At 36.2% G+C, this 17,039-nt stretch overlaps 1 protein-coding gene across 1 annotated transcript in view; it reads right to left on the bottom strand.

The window, feature by feature from the left end:
- Positions 1-4,483: 4,483 nt before the first annotated feature.
- LOC121408385 (ubiquitin-protein ligase E3B-like) overlaps positions 4,484-17,039 on the bottom strand; it is a 34,857-nt gene continuing 22,301 nt past the window's right edge. Inside the window, exons 21-28 of the mRNA XM_041599845.1 lie at positions 15,642-15,740; positions 15,404-15,511; positions 13,668-13,805; positions 12,779-12,903; positions 7,382-7,564; positions 6,360-6,471; positions 5,601-5,693; positions 4,484-4,951 (exon numbers count right to left, since the gene is read on the bottom strand). Coding sequence (XP_041455779.1) covers positions 4,760-4,951; positions 5,601-5,693; positions 6,360-6,471; positions 7,382-7,564; positions 12,779-12,903; positions 13,668-13,805; positions 15,404-15,511; positions 15,642-15,740 — 1,050 coding nt within the window. The 3' untranslated portion in view covers positions 4,484-4,759. The remainder of the gene's footprint in view (positions 4,952-5,600; positions 5,694-6,359; positions 6,472-7,381; positions 7,565-12,778; positions 12,904-13,667; positions 13,806-15,403; positions 15,512-15,641; positions 15,741-17,039) is intronic.

Here is a 17,039-nt window from a genome sequence, read left to right as displayed (position 1 = left end):
TTGTTCGAATACTTCCAATGGCAATTATCTAGGAATGGAAAAAGGTTTCATATTTAAATAAAAACACAGTAACAAAATAATAATACAACTTCTGATATATCTTTATACATGTATTTCAATTGTTTAAGTATAGGTGCAATATATATACAAAATAAGAAAACAATAAAATTATAGAATATACATATCAAAACTGGTTTCATCCAGTTTTCACAAATACTGCCCACTGTACAATTTACACATAAAGTCAATGGAAAAACTCAGAGGAGAGAAAAGGCAAAATATGGATTTTTTTGGAAATAATGCCCAGGAAAAAAACAGCTAGTATCATCCTTCAAATAAACATAATGAGAATCAACATTGCTTTCGTGCATTATTTCTTTCACATACAGAGAGCAACAAATTATCCCAAAGGGCACACTCTTTTCCACATAAATATAAACTATATTTAAATCATGTTTATTGAGATGCATGTATTCACAAATACTACAGATATGGGCACACTTACGGTAATTATCTCTCAATTTACAAATAGATGCAGGAATATACTGTACATTTCTTATCTGAAATACTTTTAATCATCTGTTATACTAACAAATTTATTCATTAAGAGTATGACTAATTCATTTCAGTGTTATTTCAAATAATGCAAACCCAGATTCCTATTCTCATAAACTCATCATCTTTGTGCTATCATTAGCAACACATTTATTTTTATATAAATAATTCAAAGAAATCTTCACAACCTCATTTACAAATCTATACCACGTATCTAAAAGCTTACATTGATAGAATATGAAATTTGTGGCACTAATTGGTAGATTGAATAACAAATTAAATGGAATATGCAACTATGCTCCATGGTTAGAGCAATATGAACTATAATATACATGGTAATAATCATACTATTATAATTCAAGGACATCTTACTTTTAATGATTTAGAAACATCACTAATAACGAATAATAAATAAAAAAATCTGTGTTAAAACTATAATCAGAACATCAATTTTTATCACTTATAAGCTACTAATACTTCTATTAAATTAAGTGTTTATTGCACTTTTTGCCACTCATTTCAGCATCTCAATATCATTCCATATTCTTAGCTGTAGAGATACAAAAGAGTATCTAGACATCAAACCCTTTTGTTAGTAACTTAGTATGCAAAATAATACATCAGTGAGCATTCCTGATAGTACAAATGATTTTACAGGATTGGTCAAACGTCAATCACATGATCACGTAAATGTGGTTACCCCGTTAATCATCACTCGTGGTGATGGAACATTTGCGTTTCGCAGATCACTTCAGCCTATGAGTCAGAACGCCTTAAGAATGATTCGAGTACAGGTAAAATAAAAGTGTAATGCTGCTAAACTTTTTGGTTCATTTTTTCCATTCACAAGCTTTGACAGCCAAGTTCATTTGTGACTCAAAATGATCTTTTTCATGCAAGTCATAGATGCCCATGCACTCGCTTTCTCGGTCAGAGCTACAAAATATTGTTTTTCTTCCTCTACACTGCTCCAGATGTGGTATATAGAGCACGTAATCACCTCTTGTTTTCAAATGACGAAACAAACTATCACATTTGCCCAAACAAAATGATGTATAATATCTTTTTCAAAAAATAATGGTGCGGATCCTTATAAATTGATGGATTACCCTCATCTACAGTGATACATTCAAGGTTACCTAGCATTTCCACCACACTCTAGCAGTGATTAATCTACATGTAGACTGCTAAAAATGTGATCCATTCTTTAACAAAATATCTATACATAATCGTAGAGGATTATCTTTTGAATAATTCTATAGGCAGATTGTGTTTCCGGCAGGTAAATATCAATGTTCCATTTTCTGGGGCAACTTTTCACAACTTATTGCCTAAATCTGCTATGTTTGGATAAGCTTTAATGTCGCTTGAGATGTGTTTATATCCGTACGGTCTACATTCTCTTATGGGGTGTTGCAAGAAACTTGCGATCAATTGCAAGTCAATATTTGGTCCCTAAATCAATCATATGTCTTGTAGTTAATTGAAAATAAGTGATTGATTGCTTATTTGCTCCTTGAAACAAGAACTGATTTGCTCCAGCTAACGTTGATTTATCAGTTGTAAAATTGCAACAGAATATTGGCAATTGATCGCAAATATCTTCTTGCAACACCCCCTTAGTCTATAAGGAGTTTGTCTGTTTTCCAGATGGTCTAGTAATACATGGACCCACTGGCAGATCGGGGGGGGGGGGGGGGGTAAAGCCGGCCCATGCCCCCTCCTTTTGAGAGCCATATTCAAAATTTGTAATGTAAATATACCATTTTAACCCAAGTTTGCCCCCCCCCCCCTTTGGAAAGTGAGGATCTTTTTTTTCTTGGGGGGGGGCTTGACAAATTATCATCGGAAAGATCCTGGATCCGCCCCTGCATAGGCTAAACCAAATTGATCTACTCCCATTCACCTTTTGGGTCTAGTCTATTAAAAAATTATTAATTCCCAATTAATCTAATTGTCATTTGGTCTTGTGCCAGGATGGTCTAATTAATAATTTACACTCTACAAAAAACTGAGACAACTGGAATTGACGCTGTTTACGATTTTTCATCGTAGAATAGTATTCCATTTTGCAACACCAGTAGGTAGGGTGGGTGGGGGTGTTGACCATTTACAGAGCTGCCAAGTTGTATTTAGCATTTTCAGTATTCTTATCCCCCAAAATCAGTATTTTGACCCAAAAATCCGTATTTTTACCATGAGATAAATATGCATGCATAATGGCAAAGTTCGATCACTTCTTACATTATTTTGCGCCCCACACCGTCGCACACGAGATCGAAAGCTTCACTCTAGATTTTGGTTGTTCCGCTGAACTGCGTTGGCTCACTCACCAATACATAGACTGAAGAATTTGGAGGCCCGTACGCACAGACAACGTATTAGCAGTAACGTTAGATCCAACATTCGACGGAAACATGTTTTTTTTTCGATCGTTTTTTGGCACATAAAATAAAAAAATGTCACATTATGAAAAAGAAATTGCACCCATATTTACGGAAAAATGTATGAAATTCAGAAATATCGTACCTTAGACCGCAGTTACGGCTAATTCGTTTCAAATTATGATCGAAACATCGTCATCTTCGATCCTTCCGTCGGTCAACGTAAGTTGCCATCTTGGATGACGTCATCATCCTTACAGACGTATTTACCAGTCGCAAAATATCGCGATTTGAGCCGCTGCTTTGCGCTTGTAAACTACGTGTGCGCTCGGAACTTGTCACCCGCATTGATTCGCCGCGCCGGCGTATTGAAAATTCTAATGAAAAAGCCTTGATGTATTCATAACTCATTGAACGTAGAGGGCAGCAACACACGGAATACCTTTTCTTCTCTAATTTGTTTTTTCCCGTATTTTATCATGAAAAAGCGTACTGCCGTATTTTAAATTGATTTCCGTATGAAATACGGAAAAATCGTACTACTTGGCAGCTCTGCATTTAAAATGTGCACAACCGTATTTGGCTAAAATTGACTTTATTCCAAAATTGCCATTTTGACTTATTTGAATGTGTTATACCTGTGAAATAGGACTATCATAATGTTAATGTATTGTATGTATGTCATAGACTTGCCACTCGTTCAGAGTAGAACCATGGACCTGCCCTGACTGCACAGAAACGTTGCTGGCACTAACAATGTGCTAATCAGAGGCCCTGTTACAACCGGCAATGCAGCAGTGATGCTTAATGTTACAACAATCCATTACTTACACATTGAAATACATGTAAATGTTATGACTTCACAATCTGAAAGATGTGACTAGGATTACTGTTAGGCTAACAACGTTTCTGTGTGGCAGGCACTGGTATTCATGTTAAACTCTTGAATTCAATAAAGACATGAATACAGCAACTATACAGACTAAATGGTATCAGAGCAAGTGGACAATAGATGAAATGGGGTATAGCCCAACTGGTAAATAAACAAAATGGTTAGCGACCTAAATGTCATTTATACTAAAGATGAACTGGTTGTTGACAGACCAAGGGGGTGTTTCACAAAGATTTAAGTATGAGTCGCACCTAAATGCTTAGTTGCGCACGCTATAAAAGGCATGACCGCATTGGTCAGATCATGCCAGAAGAGGACGCACACTACTGCGTATCAATCAAGATTGCACGTTGGATATCAAGTATGCATTGGCATTTAAGTGCGACTCTAAGTCATACATAAATATTTGTGAAACACCCCCCCCCAGGATTAGACCATGTGGGATGGGACCAGGGGCCCATCTTATCTTACGATTCATCCAATCAATCGTAACTCTAAGGAAATCCATCAGTGTCATGATTTTTTTCTACAGGAAATTTGCACAATGTCCTTTGTAAGCAAAGAGAAGCGCAGTGAATTTTCAAGAAAACAATCAATCCACGAATATACATCATAGTAAGAAAATATTTTGGACGAACATGCATTTTAGATGTTGACGTTGCTGGCCGTCCATAGTTGTGATTGATCCTATCGATCACAACTCTTTGTAAGACGGGGCCCAGACCAACCAGGATGTAGACAAAGCGGATTCCAAGCAATCAACAATTTACCTTCTGTACACTCCTGACAGTCCTTTCTCGTGTTAAGTCTTTTATTTGCTCAATGTCATGGATACGGTACTACCACCAGAGGAGATACTACGATCGATGAACAGGCACTCAAGCCTCCAGCATCGTGGACAAGTAAAGTAAGTGTCATTGTAACAATGCTATGATAACTCAAATCCTGTATTGCTGGTGATTGCATAACGCAGCTTCTCTTTCAGCGTGCTCTTCTTTTGATAGTTTGGTAGCTTGAGGAGATTGAAGCACGTCGATGAGGTCGGCAGGCGGCTGACAGGGTCGCGCCGCTGGATGCGTAAAAAGCCACGCAGAACGCTTCCGACTGTATCCCCAGTGTCCTGTATGTGATATTAAAACAGATTCATTGTCTTGAAAACAAAACAGCTATTGTACCATTTAATCAAGCAAGTAATAATTTCAGGAAATTTATAAAAGTCCTGTTGTCCTTACCATTAGGACCATTAGATTATTCAAATTATGAGATCAATCAACCTTTATCCAATCATACAGCAGTTGAAAAAAAAATGCAATTATTCTGGGGAGGGGGTTGCAGATGTAATCCTTTCTATGGTATTTGGCTTCCTCCAGTTTTTATGCTGATTTTGTTGATATTTTGTGGCTATTTTCTGGACATGACAAATACCACTGCAATATTATCGTAAAAATGTTGCAGTAACAAACTCTCCCACTCTGTTCACATATGCCTAACTGTAAATGTGCAGCTTTTTACAGATAAACAATACACACTCCCTGTAAGTGCACATCATTCTATTATTACACAATAATTTCCTTTGTGAAGTAGATAGTGTTGGGGAAACATGCCAGCACGGCATTAGCTGCTGAGTACACTACAACCTAACATTCCAGCTGACCACTTTTCATATCAACTCAGTAAAAAAAAAGGAAAAAAAATCAGTTTTCTGAGCCACACCGGGGTGAACAGGGATTTGGGAATTTTTTTATATGAATTTAGAAACAATATATTACCTGATCATCACTGACTTCCACACATCTTATTGAGAATGGTGGTTCCAAATGAGCAAATCCAAGCAGAGGAGCTTTAGAACAACTTGTCACAAACTAGGAGAAGAAAAATAATCTTACTCATTAATGAGGATGATCAAAACAAAGATAAGATAAAAGCAGTAGTTCATCAATTAAAATTGTGTATATTTCCAGAAATCCTTATTCAAGGACTGGTAATGATATAATAAAATATAAAGTGCTAATTCGGTTAAAATCAGGATGACAAAATAAAGAAAAATATTAAAAAGCTGGAATAAATCATTTTAAAGTTCTATATTTCCAGAAACCCTTTTTCTTGGTGAGATATCATTACCCCCCCCTTTCTAAGAGGGAAGATGCTGAATGAAATACATGATGATGATGATGATAATTGTGGTGGCGAGGATAATGAAGATGATTAGGAGGAGTTGGAGGATGACAACGATGATGACGATAATGATGATGGTGATGATGGTGGTGGTGGTGATGATGATGATGTTGATGATGACATGGATGACTGATATCGATTATGATGATGAGGAGGAGGATGATGATGATGATGATGAGGATGATATGGATGACTGATATCGATGATGATGATGATGAGGAGGAGGATGACTGATATCGATGATGATGAGGAGGATGAAGAGGAGAATGATGATTATGATGATGTTGATGATTATGATAAGGATGAGGATGATGATGACGATGACGATGGTGATGAAGATGGTGATACTTTACCTTGAGAAAGAGCCCCCTCTCCTGGATGTTAAAGTCATTGCTGAGGATATCAAAAAGCCAGTTGATCACTCTGTGGGAATTATGAAAACCTCCATAGTACTGTGTGTGTTTCCTATAATGACAATAAATACATAATTATATCGTGGGTCCCTAAGAAAAATATACAGCATACATCAATTATTTTATTTTTATAAAGGTTTACAAAAAAAGGTTTTATAAAGGCGGTGGAACAGTCAGCATAGGAGATGTTACAATCCACAAAAGGTTAAAGAAAGAGATTAGATGAGAGGAAAGAGTAATCCTTTGTAAGAAAACTCCATAAAAAAGGCCTGTAATTCAGATGAACTATGATGGAGTAGATGAGTTGAGGAGTCTTGGCAATGATGTGTAGATGACATCACCTTGTCACATGGAAGATAGTTCTCCCCACTTGTCTTTTGATTCCAACGCAATCTCTTCCACAACCGAACAGTTCGTTTCATATCTCACATGGAGAATCATAAGCCTCTTCAATGTTACATGTATCAGTGTTTTATAATAACATAATAGCAAATACTGAATTATCAATAAATTACATATTGCGAACCTTACAGACTTTTTCATTTGGTGTGATTCGTATGATACATGTCATGCGTTAGTTACTGAAAAAATACCTAAATGTTGGCGAAGGGACTGAATAAAAAAAAAGAAAATCATGTCTTAATTATCACTACTACTTACTACAGTAACACCTCCCTATAATATAAGACTAGGTAATAATAGCAGGGCCCGCTGGAAGAACAGTTTTCGAAACTGAAGTGGCTACCCTGGGTAACTATACCACTATTATTATTATCATTATCATAATGACCACCAAATGGGGATGAGAAAAGTGGTCTTTGTCGACAGATTCTTTAGTAAATGATTCTATGTTCAAGGTTAACAAAAATGTATTATTTACTGGCAGGTCTTCTATAAGTAAGTGGTAGCTACAGTTTGACTGTTTTACACTACAAATGTTATCATGCCGAAGCGATGCATACCTGAGATCGCTCAAGTCCAGGGCGTTTACATCTCCTGAGATGAGTCTCTGGACTTCCGGACCAGAGAACCAAGCTAACCATTGGGGGTTGATGAGGGAGAGGAATCCTCGCTTGAAGGCACGGGTCTGATCCCGGATCTGATGGCACATGCGAAAGTGAGCCATCAGATGGATGTACTTGATCCTGAATTAAAAAGAAACATCAAACATGTAAACCATAACAAGTATAATAATAAAATATATACTAACCCGTTGCCAACGGGAGCCGGATATATACGGTTCCCTAAAACTCATTCATGTACGGGAGCCGTATATAGTCGGTTCCCCAAAGGCTATTACTCGCATCCATTTGCAGGCTTTAAAAATACAATTTCATACTATGTTTCTGCCTTTTCTGTGGTATAATTAGAATATCCATTAATTAAACTACACATTCCAGAAAGTCATACGTTTTTACCTTTTGTTTCTATAGTTTATAAAGCATTATAAAACGAGTTATGCTTCGATGAGAGTCCAATATTGGCGTACAGTGGGCATTGCCGCGATGAAAGCTTGATTTCAATGATTTTCAGTTTCGCAGAACCACGTATATACCGCATTCAATAAAAGTGAGGGAAAATAATGGGAGCAGCGAAATGCAACCCAAAACGCACGCAGAGCTGCGTGCGTGCGCTGATATGATCAACGATAGATCGAAAACGATCGACATGATCGATACTATATTACCGATGGGTGTGTTCAAGGGAAGGGGGGGTAATGACAAGGGCTGAGTTTGTGGTTGAATTTATTTGGGTGAAGAGGCTGAGGTGATGGGTCAAAAATATATATGCTGATGGCTTCAATTCGTTTAGGTTTTATTAATGATTTATTTATTTATTTTTGTATTTGGAAAATTTCTCTTATGTTTTTTATTTGACACAGGAAAAAAATCAATATGTTGGAATTTTCTGTAGAAGTTTCTTCTTGATGCATATAATTATCATCAATGTTATTTATAATTATGTATTGGAAGATGTCTGACATTGTGTTTTATTGTAACATTCCTTAAAATATTATGTTTCAAAGTTCTATTTGTTATATATATATTTTTTTGTTTATGAATTGAAGTTGTCAATAAAAACTACTCAATACAAAAAATTGCTTGTGAGGTTTCAAAATGGCGCCGTTGATAAAATATAGGAAGAAGAAAAATCATGGTTTCAGTTTATAACACATAGATTTTTGTTTTCTTCTTTCATTTAGGTGCATTATTTTGCCTCTTGAAAATGGTTGTCATAATATTCAACTTCATGAACTGATCAAGCTAGATCAAACTAGAAGAGAGTACACGACTTTAAGTTGATATCGATTTTTATAATCCTAAACAAAAGTGTATACAGCTGGGTATTGATAATACCTCAGATCGTACATACACTATATTTTGTTCTAACGATACGGATGGGGTAATTGATGGAGGCATGGCCCCCTTTTCTTTGAAAATGACAAAAGGGCATCCAGCGAAGATCAATAAAGTTGCCACTTACTAACAATGTAAAATAGTGACTTGAAAGGGAAGGATGTACGGATGAATTCACCCTTTGTCAGTTTGGTTCAACACCAAAGAGTGATAAACACCGTGACATAGGCATAATCATGCTAATGAAGACTAATATGTGTTATTTACGATGTACAAAGTATGTGAAGCATGTTTTATCCATATTATCTCATTATATGAATTTTCGAAAAATCTAAGGTTTCCCCAATTGATTTTATTCTGATGCATGTTATCGTGGTTTGGTTTGACCTGCATATAAAAAATGTGATGCGATACAGGGGCGGATCCAGGATTTTGAAATAGGGGGGGGGCACCAGCGGCGAGGGAGCGAAGTGACCGAGCGGGGGGAGGGTGTGGGAGGGGGGATTCCCCCCTCCCACGGCAAGGACTTTTTCAAAAAATCATGTCCAAAAGTCGTATTTTCAGAGCACCTTTAGAAGAAAAATGCACACATAAATCACTGTAACTTCATGAATAAAAGACACATACTGACTCATTTAGGAGCTGGTTTCCAGTCACACACCGTATAAGCGGTCATTCAAAACATACATTTGGCAAAGGCTCTTCACTTGCTTGCATCGTGTGATTGAAACGTCAAATTTAAATGATACGAAACTGAGACTTGTAATCGATAAGTTCCGAATAATCCATTCTGTTTATTGTCATTTGTGTATTTACATTGTGTGTTTCAAACGAGAATTTAAAACTATTTTTTTTTCGATTTTGCTGGCAATTTTTTTAAAAAGATATATTGTAATCAGCAAACCTACATAGAGTATCAAACATTAAAAATGGGGTAAGGGGGTTAATGTCACAATTTCTACTTTTTAACAATACACAATGTGTCCTCGGGACGTTTTTCCCCAGCACGAAAGTATTTTTATTCTCCCCCCCCCCGTCACATAAAATCTTCGCTCCTTACGCTGACATAATAGCTGCCTATATACACAGCAAACGCGGAGTGGGGTCGACTGGTGATTGAGAATATACAATTTTGCTCCTTGATAATTCGTTGGAATGATTGCTTCGGCGAAACTTAGTTGGGGCGCCCTGGATAATATGCCTCTGAATCTACCAGAAAGTGTAAAAGTTAGTTACATTAAATACAAATATGTCTGACCTATACATTTCAGTGAAAACGTACATGACCAAGGCAGAATGATAATGCTGCGCACGTGGCGCCCGATATAGGGCTTCATCTTTGAGTGAAGAATAATCTCTGGGATAGGCATTATCATTCGCATCGTTGACACTTTCTCTCGCGATCTGTTACTTACAATTTACATGTATTTGCCATAAAGACGGACAAACGCATGTTACAAAAAACACAAAATTTCGGGGAAAAATGATATCCAATCCAACATCTTCACACTGGTCACTGCATTGCACTGCGTATGAAATTGAACCCTACACCCCCCCCCCCCCGGGGTAAGCTACTGATTGAAGAGAAGGGAAAAAAGTAAAGGGAAAATAGAGGAGAGAGAGAATATAAGTATAGGTTGACTAGAGGTAAGGGGATTAACTGATTCTTCTTTCGGGCTGCGCCAAACATGACAATAGCAATATGTTTTAATCAAATTAAACTAAATTCTTTTATTCTTTACATGTAAAATAGTCAAATGTTTACATAATATCAATGATAACAATTATAAACATTACTATCAACACCAACAATGATATTAACAAATAATAAAAGAAAATATAACAATCGGATGATAAAAATAATAATATTGATAATAATAACAACAATGATAAAGATTATGAATATAATGATAAGACAAAGAAAAAGATAAAATAAAAAAGAAGACGAAATGGAAAAAAAGATGAAAGGAGAAGATAATGGTGATCATGGGGGATGGGGTGGGCTAACTTAGATAACTGGATGGTAAATGATAAATAATCTTCATAATAATTGTCGTATACCACCTTGCAAATTTGTGGATTGGTAAGAACTGCTCCCTATCGAGAAGATTATGATTTCTTGTTCAGAAAGTATTACTTGTATGCATATAAAGATATTTTGAAGATTCATGATTTGGCGGACATACTTTTAAAAAGAAATATCATGTTCTTCATTTTTTTTTCAATTTGCAAGAAGAGAAAAACAGAGAGAGAACAAAATAAAGCAAAATAGGATGACGGGAGTAAAAGAATAATGAGAATAGGTAAGAGAAGATAAGACGACGAAGAAAAAAAGGAAAAAGAAGAAGCACAAACAAAATCATAACAAGAATAAATAGAGGGGAAATAGAAAATTTAGGAGATGGAGGAGGTGTAGGATTGCACAATTATCAGTGAAGAAGAAGGAGGAGAAAAGGAAAAGGGAGCATTATAAAAAGAAAAAGGAAAAAAAGGAGGATTTCATTTGCAAGAGGAAACAAAGCAAGACTATATCAAGGGAGAAGGGGGGGTCTATAAATAGGAAGTATAAGAACAAAAATATGAGAGATCGAACAGAAGAAGAAAGGAAATGAGGATGATAAGATAAGAAGAATATCGAAAAAGAAGAATATGAGAAGAAAAGAAATGAGAATAATAATATTGATAATAATAAGAAGATCGAAAAAGAAGAAAAGGAAGAAGAAAGGAAGGGAGAATGATAATATTATGATAATAGTAATATAAAAAAAAGAAGAAGTCCAAGAAGAACTTCAAAACCCACATCACAAACAATACATTCTCAAAGAAGTCACTCTGTGCGGACATAGCACTTGAGAGACAGGTGAGCTCTGAACTCCGTGCAGCCAAAACAGGAAATGAACTACGCATGCGCGAAAACTATCGATCGATCAATTCACTCATCGTGGATCGCACACACGCTTTTGTAATCAACGATCCAGCTCGCACGCACGGAACAATGGAGCTGCTCGAACTTGACATGGTCGGCTGATTAATCTCGTTTAGGGTGTTAGATCCTATTCTACTATGCCGTCGCGAACGGGCTAATGAATAAATAATTGTGAGCATATCATCACTATTGCATTCTCCTGAAGATGACAAGAACACACTTGTCGAAACGTCAAGTATGGGTGGTCCTCTTCAGGACCAACATACGCCCACAAAAGAAAAAGAATAATGATAATAATAGCCAGTTTTTATAAAGTGCTTTTTCCATAACAGCTCAAAGCACTTTCCAACATATTATTACCCCGGTCATTGGATTTATTTCAATCCTGCAAGGAAAGGACACTATTTGCACTTCCTGGGGAGCATTCTTTGCATTCATCGCAGCCTCATAATGGCGCTGGCCAAACATACAATAACTTTTGCATTCTACCAGGTACCCATTTAGCACCTGGGTCGAGAGTAGCAAACTGTGGATAAACGCCATGCCAAAAGACGCTAGACCGCAGTGGGATTTGAACACACGACCCTCTGTTTACAAGGCGAGAGTCAGAACCACTACACCATAGCGATATTAATATAAAACTACACCACGGCTCTTCCACATGATGAAAGAGAATACATGGTGTACTGTGAAACCACTATCAAATGCACTGAAAAGAGGGGGGGCTCGTAGATTATACTGACATTAAACTGCACAAAGGGATATTAATATCTCTGGCCTGTGTTGGATTTTATATTTGATCGACTAGATTTACTATCATTCTAAAACACAATTATTCATTTCAAAATGAAGCAGTAGGATCTCCTCAGAAGGTGATTTTTATCCCTTCCTTAGCTGCTTCTTCTTCTTGACATTCTCTTCTTATTTATCTCCATGATAGGCAAAATCAGGAATTTTTTCCTAACATCACCATCCACAATTCACCTCAAAATTTTATTCAGTTACTGACTCTTATTTTACTCTGTAGAGTGCATAAAATTTGCTGTTTATATTGTTTAAGCTAGGTGATATCTTACTTGTTTTGGTTGTTGACTGTAATGGCCTTCCCACCTGGAATCAATTCATGAGTGACAAGCTTCCCCATGAAGTCTTCATCTAATGAAAACCCAAGATCTAAATCAGCCACGTCACCATCATAATGCTGCAGTCAGGGGATGAAAAAAAATGTAAAAGAATCTTTTAAGTTTACTTGCAGATCATTCACAGCAAAAATTGGAATATTGCCAAAGATTTTTTTTTTTTCATTAAAAACACAATAAAATGTACAAAAATGTAAGGTACATATTGGGTACAAAAAAATCAATTGCTCAGAAGGCATATCCAGAATGCTGAATGCATAGAAGACAAATCTATTATGAAAAAGGGAATGAAATCTAAGCAAGATCAAAATCTATAAAAGCTGTATACGAATAATACCCTAACATATAATTCATATATATGGGTATATTATAACTGTACGATTTCCTAGAAATTGCCATATTGCACTCAAGAAATGTGGTGCTCCATGAAGATATAAGTCAACTAAACATAACAATTACATGTCCAATGGCATCACAACAGCATCAATACATTGGTCAGATCATGTTCATGAGATGCAAGTTACCGAGTATAATTAAATGAGATTATGCACTATATATATCATACGCATGTTGGCAATTCAGCATGCTTATACACTTTGTAAGACATCCCCAAGATGTTAATTTTTTTCAATAAAACAATTTGTAAAAGCATCTTAACACCCCATTTTGAAGCTGTTTGAATATAAAATGAACACAAACTATTCTAATGTGCACCTACACAAATCTACGAGTCGGGGCAAGAACGCCCTTAACGCCACGCTTGTGCATCGCATGTGCACAAACTCAACCTTTGCAACAAGATGACATGTGAAATGAAATCACCAACCTTGACAAACGTGAGATTCTTGTAGAGTTCCTTGTCAAGCGAGGGCAGTTCATCGATGGGACTGTAGAGAGTACTGTGATTGTGATCCAAGATCTGACTCAGAAAGAAGTGAGCAAACGGCACCTCCACCACAATACCCTGATAAAAAAGATACATAATGCATCATGAAAAGATGAAAAAAAAGATGAAAATACATATTTTATTGCTCGAAATAGACATGACATGAAATACTCTGAAAATTTGCTTTGCTCAATTGATCGTGGGCCCCGCAGCCGCTGTGCAGCGCCAGATCGACGATGCTCTATCCCTTTAATCGTTGAACGCCAAACAGGGAAGCTGCAACTCCCATCTTTTAATGTCTTTTGGTCTGACGAGGCCGGGGTTTGGACCCTTGACCTCCCGGTTGTGAGACGTACGCTCTACCAACTGAGCCAACACACTGGTGATAAAGAAATGAAAAGGGAGGCTGATGAAGAATTGACAAAAGAAAAGGGACAACAGAGTCCCATCTTACAAAGGGTTGTGATTGATCCAATCAACCTTAACTATATGGAAATCCATCATGCATTAATTTTTCGTACAAGAAATTTGCGCAATATTCTTTGTAAACAAAGAGGAAACATATCAAATTAGCAGAAAATGATGAATGTATGCATATATTTGAACAAATATGCATTTTAGATGTTGGCGTTGCTGGCTTTCCTTAGTTGTGGTTGGTTGGATCAATCTCAAATCTTTGTAAGATAGGTCCCTGGTCTAGAACAATTGCGACTTCTCCATGGAATAATTTATCTGCTCATGTACATAATGCCAAGTCCATTCGTCAGTTTAAGATGTTGCTTTAAACCAAACTAACAACCCTTACAACAGATGATATGTGAAATGACCCCATTGTAAGTCATTGAATGAAGGTGGACACCCACTTTGATATTCAGTATTGATTGTTTTATAATCTCGTTTTGAATCACTTAAGGTTAAGTTTATGATTTTCTAAATCAGTAGGCCTATTTAAGATTCTGTGTTCAGTTATAAACACAGAAAATGTGTGCTTAAAAACATCCGCATTAATTAAGAGCCTAACAGATGTTTTAGAATAACAACTGGCATTTATATAGCGCTTTTTCAATCTACGACTGTTCAAAGTGCTTCACAATTATTATTACCCGGTCACTGGATTCATAACATTTCAAGCAGCCTATTAGGCATACACTTGCTAAACCAACCACAATGACGGTTGTTTCCTACCAGTACCCAATTAGCACCTAGTTGAGAGTGGCAATGTGTGGATTGACGCCTTGCCAAAGGGCGCTAGCCCTTTGGGCCCTCTGATTACAAGGCGAGAGTCAGAACCGCTACGCCACAGCGCTTCCACATATATCATCACTACCATAATACAAAATTAAACATTATAAAATGTGAGATAATACAAAAAGCTATCTACAATGCCATTTATCCATGTATGAATGCTGGTATCAAAACATTCTCAAAACATTTCAGAACCTTAAAATATCTAATGTAAATAAACAGAGTAATAAAGAGATCTACACATATCATACTCCAAAAGTTTTTTTTTCTCAATTGAAGATTATCCCACCTCAAATAAAACAAACTCCATCATAACAGAGGAACAAGTGTTTTGTGCACAAAGAGCATTTTCTGTAAATGTACATGTAAAACGCCACATAATCCCTTAATCCCAAACTTAGAGTGGACCTGGCTGCCTGTACCATACTTACCTCATAGACAGCTTTACCGAGCATCTTGCCCACAAACTCAAAGAGAGGAAGATGATTTTCATTGATGTATGATGTCGGGCTGGGGTATAATCTTTGCTCTGCTGTAGTCTACAAAATAAAACAAATAATCATTAAAATTTGCTAGAAACATTTTGAAATGTATTGGTCTGACCTATATACACTTTGGGTGACTATATACATATTCATGATTTCAACATATTAACTACATCTAAATTACCTTGAACAGGTTTAAGGAAGGGTTGAAGACAGTCTTGATAGTTTCTTCCAAAAACTCTTTGAAGACACCATCCTGATCAATGCCAGCTTCATCAAGACCCTGAATATGGTGATTTCAAAAAGAAAATTATTTGTAGTGAAATGAAGAGGAAAACCATGAGTAGACAGTCCAACGTACTTGAGAATAATTTAGTCAGAGATATTTATTCATTTTCAATGACTTTGGGGGTAACATCAGCTGCAAATATATTTTACTACAAGCATCTCTACTGCAAAAGAAAAGAAGATTTTGTGGACAACTTACAACCAATTTGTTTAAACTTCTTTTACTTGTATATGTCTGTTAATTACAAGCATAAAGTATTTCCATTCACAGAATTACAGTCAACATAATGTTCTGTAAGTGCCTATTAAAGTGATTGGTTAACATTGCTTTGACTTCTAAAAAATCTGAGCCAGAAGGTCACACTTGTCACATGTGTCTGTGATATGTTACGAAAATGTAGCCCAGAAAAAATTGCGTTCAAAAATAATTATTTAGTGCTTCAAAAATTGACATATAAAGTGACCGGAAACACCATCTTAATTTCATCCCATACACTTATGTGTACTATTTAGGCATCTATAAGACGCCCATTTACAAAATCGGGGTTTGCTTTGTAGTTTTAGCTTTTCATTCTCAATAATGGTTGTTTTAATGGTTTATTAGTTCTAATACATGCACTTGTACACATGTTTCATCTTGGTTTGAGAATTTTTTAAATCGGCTGCTCACAAAGTTAAACAATACCTTTAATGTTTAAGTTACAGTGGAATCGGCAAAACGTATATTTATCTTGAGAGCAACTTCATCACAATTTTGTATTCTTTAATTTACAAACCAAACTGGTAAGCTCATGAATCTGAATTTTATTATAGAAAGCCAATTATGACACAAATCTCTGATAGTACAGGTTTGATATATCGGCTCCTTTGACACTCAAATCATTCATAACGGCAGGGGAAAAAATAGTTTTATTCACCATAACAGCAGGGGAAAAAATGGAATAGTTTTCTTCACCATTAAAGCATGAGGAAAGAATATACTAAACATAAGAAGCATACAATGGAAACAAGGTTATGACATTTTCTGCTTCCCATAATTCTAGCAGAGTAAGACCATTGTTAAAGTTGACTCTTTGCATGCCATGGACATAATCCCTCCTATGCCACATTAATCTCAGAGTGAATCTGAGAGGTTTTGCATGGACTACACTAATCAATTAAAAATAACTTTCAAATGGTTCATTGAAAAGAAAAGCTTTGTGTAATGCACACATCACCTTTGTGTGTATGTGTACATACAATAGACTTAATGCACTCAATGTATGTTGTAAATGAAATGTGATTTTAGTCGAAG

Source organism: Lytechinus variegatus, chromosome 2 (genome assembly GCF_018143015.1).
Source record: "Lytechinus variegatus isolate NC3 chromosome 2, Lvar_3.0, whole genome shotgun sequence".
In the NCBI taxonomy this organism is placed as follows: domain Eukaryota; kingdom Metazoa; phylum Echinodermata; class Echinoidea; order Temnopleuroida; family Toxopneustidae; genus Lytechinus; species Lytechinus variegatus.
This window is presented reverse-complemented; position numbering and strand designations above follow the sequence as displayed.